At 48.1% G+C, this 7,500-nt stretch overlaps 1 protein-coding gene across 3 annotated transcripts in view; it reads left to right on the top strand.

Annotated features, from left to right (window-relative positions):
- The window catches only part of LOC307005735 (CREB-regulated transcription coactivator 2), a 23,663-nt gene that overhangs the window by 10,857 nt on the left and 5,306 nt on the right, over positions 1-7,500 (top strand). For 2 of the 3 annotated variants that reach the window (XM_079626171.1, XM_079626173.1), the window contains 6 exons: positions 2,369-2,440; positions 3,121-3,221; positions 3,334-3,413; positions 3,645-3,694; positions 5,629-5,843; positions 7,319-7,500. The exon at positions 7,319-7,500 is cut by the window's right edge and continues 255 nt beyond it. In XM_079626171.1, coding sequence (XP_079482297.1) covers positions 2,369-2,440; positions 3,121-3,221; positions 3,334-3,413; positions 3,645-3,694; positions 5,629-5,843; positions 7,319-7,500 — 700 coding nt within the window. The remainder of the gene's footprint in view (positions 1-2,368; positions 2,441-3,120; positions 3,222-3,333; positions 3,414-3,644; positions 3,695-5,628; positions 5,844-7,318) is intronic. The other variant, XM_079626172.1, reaches the window with a different exon arrangement.

Raw genomic sequence — 7,500 nt, 5'->3', positions numbered from 1 at the left:
TGTCGCTCCTCTGGTTCTGTCGCTCCTCTGGTTCTGTCGCTCCTCTGGTTCTCTCGCTCCTCTGGTTCTCTCGCTCCTCTGGTTCTGTCGCTCCTCTGGTTCTGTCGCTCCTCTGGTTCTCTCGCTCCTCTGGTTCTGTCGCTCCTCTGGTTCTCTCGCTCCTCTGGTTCTGTCGCTCCTCTGGTTCTCTCGCTCCTCTGGTTCTCTCGCTCCTCTGGTTCTCTCGCTCCTCTGGTTCTCTCGCTCCTCTGGTTCTGTCGCTCCTCTGGTTCTCTCGCTCCTCTGGTTCTCTCGCTCCTCTGGTTCTCTCGCTCCTCTGGTTCTCTCGCTCCTCTGGTTCTGTCGCTCCTCTGGTTCTGTCGCTCCTCTGGTTCTGTCGCTCCTCTGGTTCTGTCGCTCCTCTGGTTCTGTCGCTCCTCTGGTTCTGTCGCTCCTCTGGTTCTCTCGCTCCTCTGGTTCTCTCGCTCCTCTGGTTCTCTCGCTCCTCTGGTTCTGTCGCTCCTCTGGTTCTCTCGCTCCTCTGGTTCTGTCGCTCCTCTGGTTCGGTCGCTCCTCTGGTTCTGTCGCTCTTCTGGTTCTCTCGTTCTTCTGGTTCTGTCGCTCCTCTGGTTCTCTTGTTCTTCTGGTTCTGTCGCTCCTCTGGTTCTCTTGTTCTTCTGGTTCTCTCGCTCCTCTGGTTCTGTCGCTCCTCTGGTTCTCTCGTTCTTCTGGTTCTCTCGCTCCTCTGGTTCTCTCGTTCTTCTGGTTCTGTCGCTCCTCTGGTTCTGTCGCTCCTCTGGTTCTGTCGCTCCTCTGGTTCTGTCGCTCCTCTGGTTCTGTCGCTCCTCTGGTTCTCTCGTTCTTCTGGTTCTCTCGCTCCTCTGGTTCTCTCGCTCCTCTGGTTCTGTCGCTCCTCTGGTTCTGTCGCTCCTCTGGTTCTCTTGTTCTTCTGGTTCTCTCGCTCCTCTGGTTCTGTCGCTCCTCTGGTTCTGTCGCTCCTCTGGTTCTGTCGCTCCTCTGGTTCTGTCGCTCCTCTGGTTCTCTCGCTCCTCTGGTTCTCTTGTTCTTCTGTTTCTGTCGCTCCTCTGGTTCTCTCGTTCTTCTGGTTCTGTCGCTCCTCTGGTTCACTCGTTCTTCTGGTTCTCTCGCTCCTCTGGTTCTCTCGCTCCTCTGGTTCTCTCGTTCTTCTGGTTCTGTCGCTCCTCTGGTTCTCTCGCTCCTCTGGTTCTGTCGCTCCTCTGGTTCTGTCGTTCTTCTGGTTCTCTCGCTCCTCTGGTTCTGTCGCTCCTCTGGTTCTGTCGCTCCTCTGGTTCTGTCGCTCCTCTGGTTCTGTCGCTCCTCTGGTTCTCTTGTTCTTCTGTTTCTGTCGCTCCTCTGGTTCTCTCGTTCTTCTGGTTCTGTCGCTCCTCTGGTTCTCTCACTCCTCTGGTTCTCTCGCTCCTCTGGTTCTCTCGTTCTTCTGGTTCTCTCGCTCCTCTGGTTCACTCGTTCTTCTGGTTCTCTCGCTCCTCTGGTTCTCTCGCTCCTCTGGTTCTCTCGTTCTTCTGGTTCTGTCGCTCCTCTGGTTCTCTCGCTCCTCTGGTTCTGTCGCTCCTCTGGTTCTGTCGTTCTTCTGGTTCTCTCGCTCCTCTGGTTCTGTCGCTCCTCTGGTTCTGTCGCTCCTCTGGTTCTGTCGCTCCTCTGGTTCTCTTGTTCTTCTGTTTCTGTCGCTCCTCTGGTTCTCTCGTTCTTCTGGTTCTGTCGCTCCTCTGGTTCTCTCACTCCTCTGGTTCTCTCGCTCCTCTGGTTCTCTCGTTCTTCTGGTTCTCTCGCTCCTCTGGTTCACTCGTTCTTCTGGTTCTCTCGCTCCTCTGGTTCTCTCGCTCCTCTGGTTCTCTCGTTCTTCTGGTTCTGTCGCTCCTCTGGTTCTCTCGCTCCTCTGGTTCTGTCGCTCCTCTGGTTCTCTCGTTCTTCTGGTTCTCTCGCTCCTCTGGTTCTGTCGCTCCTCTGGTTCTGTCGCTCCTCTGGTTCTGTCGCTCCTCTGGTTCTCTCGCTCCTCTGGTTCTCTTGTTCTTCTGTTTCTGTCGCTCCTCTGGTTCTCTCGTTCTTCTGGTTCTCTCGCTCCTCTGGTTCTGTCGCTCCTCTGGTTCACTCGTTCTTCTGGTTCTCTCGCTCCTCTGGTTCTCTCGCTCCTCTGGTTCTGTCGCTCCTCTGGTTCACTCGTTCTTCTGGTTCTCTCGCTCCTCTGGTTCTCTCGCTCCTCTGGTTCTGTCGCTCCTCTGGTTCACTCGTTCTTCTGGTTCTCTCGCTCCTCTGGTTCTCTCGCTCCTCTGGTTCTTTCTCAAGCTGCTCGTCTCTTTTTTCATCTCTCAGTTCTGGAAGTAACAGGCGTTTTTTGTCAATCATGAAGGAACTGGAACAGTAACTTTCCCTCGGACAAGAGCCAGATGTTCCACCAGCTGCCCACCGGCGCGCTCAACAGGTGACGACTACAGCTCACTCATACTAGAGGAGGCTTTTGGTCCTTGAACATCTGCAATCTTCAACCAGTCCAGTTCTTACACACCCAGAATCTTTCCTTAAAGTCTAAAAAGGTTATGGTGATCTTCGGCCATTTTTGACCCCGAAAAATGTTTTTTCATTCATGTTTTCGGTCATTTAAAAAAAAATGTTTTACTTTATTGGAATGTTAACGAAAGTTTTTGGCACTTGAAATGGTAACACACAAAAAACATGATTTGTAAAGATTAAATGGTCCTGAAAAAGTAATCACACTTCTCGCGGTCAAAAATGAGCGCATTGGAAATTAATTGGAGACTAATTTCATCTAGTGGAAGTGTTTGGTACTGCAGCCAAACACAATCTGACTGAAAGCTCTTTTTTTTGTAAATATCGTTATCATCTCCACGTAAACTTCAAAAACCTTGTGTTTAGTCTATAGATATGTGTGTGTGAATATATATGTGCGGAGACAAAGAACACGTGTTCGCCAAAGAACACGACACTGTTTTATTAGACAACGCAAAGCTTGAAATAGGTTCCAACGCGCAAGCATTGAACATTTTTGAAAACGTTATCTTAAATAGAAGATCTTAAACCAGGACCAGTAAATCCCAGACTTGCTCTGATGTGGGTTTGACGCGTCTGGTTTTGTGTCTGCAGGACGAACTCGGATTCTGCGCTCCACACGAGTGTGATGAACCCGCCGGCTGCAGACCCGTTCTCTGCCGGACTCTCGCTCGCTGCGCAGGGCAGACGGGCCGGTCAGTGACTCGCCTCGCATGTGACCGTCAGTGTGTGTGTGTGTGTGTGTGTGTGTGTGTGTGTGTGTGTGCGCGTGTGTGGGTTCTGACAGGTTCTGTTCTCCTCCTGCAGTGTTTTCCTATCCGGTTCCTCCCATCGAGGAGAACGGCCCGGGTGACGGACGGCTGCTCAAACCCTGGGACTCCAGGAAGGTGTGTGTGTGTGTGTGTCTGTGTCTGTATCTGTGTGTGTCTGTGAGTGAGCGCGTGTGTGTGAGTGTGTTTGTGTGTGTGTGTGTGTGTGTGTGTTTGTGTCTGTTTCTGTGTGTGTGTGTGTGTGTGTGTGTGTGTGTGTTTGTGTCTGTGTGTGTTTGTGTCTGTGTGTTTGTGTCTGTTTCTGTGTGTGTGTGTGTGTGTTTGACTCGTGTCTCGTCTTCTCTTCAGCTGCCGCTGCTCTCTTCACGACCGAGGTCCTGTGAGGTGCCTGGAATCACGTGAGTTCAACCGGCCAATCACACGCCTCCTCACACCATCAGTCAATCATTCACTCGAGAGAGAGAGAGTGTGTGTGTGTGTGTGTGTGTGTGTGTGGAGCTCATCTATTACTCTAACCTCAGCACTGCTATTGAACTCAAATGAAGAGCAGCGGCTGAAACAGAAAACCGTGGGCCAGAAACCAAAGCTGAAAACCAGAAGTGATCGTTTATTGGGGTTTCTTAGAGTAACAAATGTTCATATACACATGTATACACACACACACACACACACACACTTCAGTCCGCTTCAACAAATCAGCCCAGTTCACAGCGGTGTAGAATAACTGTAATGACGTCAGTGCTGATCAATATAATGATATTCCTCCAGATTTTCAGTCTGTGTTTCTGTCTCTGAAAGTAAAGGTCTACAGTGCAGAGTTACTGTCTTTACTCAGCACTCCTGCACAGTTATAAATCTCTCACACACACACACACACACACACACACACGCTCGCTCACTCACACGATCACTCACACACACACACACACACACACACACACACACACACTCACTCGGTTAAAGTGGTTTATCGGCAGGTTATATTTCTTGTCCAAAGGGTTTTTTAACACACACACACACACACACACACACACACACACACACACACACACACACACACTCTCTCACACACACACACACACACACACACACACTCGGTTAAAGTGGTTTATCGGCTGGCTATATTTCTTGTCCAAAGGGTTTTTTAACACACACACACACACACACTCACACACACACTCACTCGGTTAAAGTGCTTTATCGGCTGGCTATATTTCTTGTCCAAAGGGTTTTTTAACACACACACACTCTCACACACACACACACTCTCACACACACACACACACACTCACTCGGTTAAAGTGGTTTATCGGCTGGCTATATTTCTTGTCCAAAGGGTTTTCTATCCTCCTCTTCCTCTGCAGCGCTGCTGGTGTGTGTGAGTCTCACTCTTAGTTTCACAACATATTAACGTTTATTTAATTAAATTATTACAGTTATTAGGGTATTTAACTCATAAAATCCTCCGCAGTTGATCCACAAGTGTGCAGAATAAAGTGTGTGGTGAACGCGTGACGTGTAAACACTGATTAGCTGGATGTGGTGAACTCTCGAGCTGTGTGTGCTGTGGATGATATCGTCTTCATATCAGTGTCTGGCCCGTATTCATCAATCCTCTGAGAATTACTCACAAGAACACGGCTGAGAATTGACTTTAGAGTAAAAGAGAGTCTTGGCTCCAAGCTGCGCTTTAAAGTTAGTTTTCAAGCATCTCCGCCGTAATGCAAGTGATGATATGATCTCGGCTGGGTCTTGGTTCATCAGGTTTCAGTCGAGCGGAAAGCTTCCGGTCTCTCTCGAGTCCAACATTACACTGCAGTTCCTCCACTGGCCACTAGAGGCCGGCTGCAGAAGAGACTCAGTCCCATAGACCCGCATGTTAAACTGCCCAACTCTACAGCAGAATAAACATGTTCACACTCTGCTGCAGAAAGTGCTTTTGGTCTATATCGCTAACTTTGCCCTTCATGGCGACTGTGAGGCAGATTAATTTTTTTATTACTCATCCGTTTAAATTATACGAAGCCTTAAAGTTCTGCATAATTAAGGGCGTGGCCACTTGAGTGACAGGTGGATTGCCGCTGATGTTACTACTAGCCGTTTGTCTGCTAGTGTTAGCGTCACCTCAGCTAATCCGCCTCTGCTCATTGTCGTTTATCCGCGAGTGACGCTGCCAAGATGGCGACGGCCGGCTCCGCCCACTTCAAAAACGCTCTTCAGAAACACTACGAGTGACGTCACGCTCATATTTCTTCAGTCTCTGTGTTTATTGGCTGCACATGCGCTGGTTGTCAGGTCAGTGTCTGATCCGGTACTGTGTTTGTGTGTGCAGTGTGTTTCCCTCTCCGGACCAGCAGGGCGGCGCTGCTCACGGCTCATCAGTGCTGAACACGGGCGGCTCGCTGCCGGATCTGTCCAGTCTGCACTTCCCGTCTCCGCTCCCCACGCCACTGGACCCGGACGAGCCCGGATACCCGTCGCTCAGCACCGGGAACCTGACCTGCACGCTCACCCAGCTGGGCCTCACCGGCGGCTTCCACTCCACAGGTGCGAGGACGTCACCGCTGTACTCACGTGTATCACTGCACCGCTCCGTAGTTCAGCCTCTGGTGCTGTTCGCGTGCCGTCGGTCAGAAACGACACAAAAAAATGTTTTCGATTATATTAAATGTTATTATTTTATTTAAGATTTTGTATTTTTAGGGGATTTTATGCTACTTAATTATATTTACAGTGTATTTATAATCCATTTAACGTATTTTCCGGAGTATAAGTCGCGTCAGTCAAAAAATGCGTCATGAAGAGGAAAAAAACGTAGATAAGTCGCACTGGACTATAAGTCGCAGGACCAGCAAAACTATGAAAAAAAAGTGCGACTTATAGTCCAGAAAATACGGTATTCACTTTTTGAGCATAGACCTGAAAATGACATTTCCAACTTAAACTGTCGCAAATCTTGAATGCTTTTAAGCACAGACTTAAAGGATTAGTTCACTTTTAAAGAAACTTTTGCTGTGAGTTTCCTCACCCCGATGTCATCAAGATGTCCATGTCTTTCTTTCTTCAGTGGAAAAGAAATGAAGGTTTTTGATGAACACATTTCTCCATATAATGGACGTCAATGGGCCCCAAACGGGTCAAGGTCCAGATGACAGTGTCAGCGCCGCTTCAACGGGCTTTAAACGACACCAGACGATGAATACGGGTCTTATCTAGCGAAACCATCGTCATTTCAAACATAAATAAACAAGTTTAAGTTTTATAAGCACAAGCGCTCGCCTTGCTCTGTTCTGTGATGCGCGTTCGTGACGTCACGTAATACGCAGTTACGCTGTAAAGGTCTCGCTTGACGAGTCGTGTTTACAGATGTGCGGAAGGAGGACCATACACACATATTCAAATGTCTGTGTGTCAGTTTATCGGTTAAATGCCCATCTCGTGTGTGTATCCTGGTGTTGGAATATTGAAAAGCATAAACGAACATTTTCGTCAGGACAGACATGTTTTATTTTTCACAGAAGCGTGACCTTTTCAGCAAAAGTGTTTTTAAAAGTGAACTAATCCTTTAAGTTTGATCTCTTTTGAAAAGTTATATAATTGTATGTTTATTGTTATAAAAAATTCACAAAAATACCATTTAAATATATATATTTTAAAGACACATTTTACTCTGAAACTGCAAGAAAATCAAAGCCATAAATCTGAACAAGTGTGTGTGTGATATGTCAGTGATGATCTCTCAGTGAGAGTGTGTTCGGCTGCAGTACCACACGCTTCCACTAGAGGAAACTCATTTCTGACCGCGAGGAACACAAGTGTGACTATTTTACAGGACCATTAAACCTTTACTAAGTTTTACACAATTCCGATCAAGTAAAAAATTCTAAAAAAAACAAAACTTTTTCAGTTTTCAAAGAGTTAAAGCTGTATATATAAGTTACAGTGGAGACATGATTTAGAAAGAGCGGCTCTAATGCTGGCGTTAATATAACATATTAATATGTAATATCCTGTTTCTTCAGGTCTGCTGCCGTCTCTGCAGGGCACGTCGAGTAACCCCTCCCTCCAGTCGTCGCTTAGCAACCCCAACATCCAATCATCTCTCAGCAACCCCAACATCCAATCATCTCTCAGCAGCCACTCGTTCCCAAGCTCCGCCTCCCTGCACTCGTCGCTGAGCAACCCCTCCCTGCAGTCGTTAAGC

The sequence above is a fragment of the Phoxinus phoxinus genome (assembly GCF_949152265.1).
Source record: "Phoxinus phoxinus genome assembly, chromosome: 10".
NCBI classification, from domain to species: Eukaryota; Metazoa; Chordata; class Actinopteri; order Cypriniformes; family Leuciscidae; genus Phoxinus; species Phoxinus phoxinus.
Note: the sequence above shows the minus strand (reverse complement) of the source record. Positions and strands in the feature narration are given on the sequence as shown.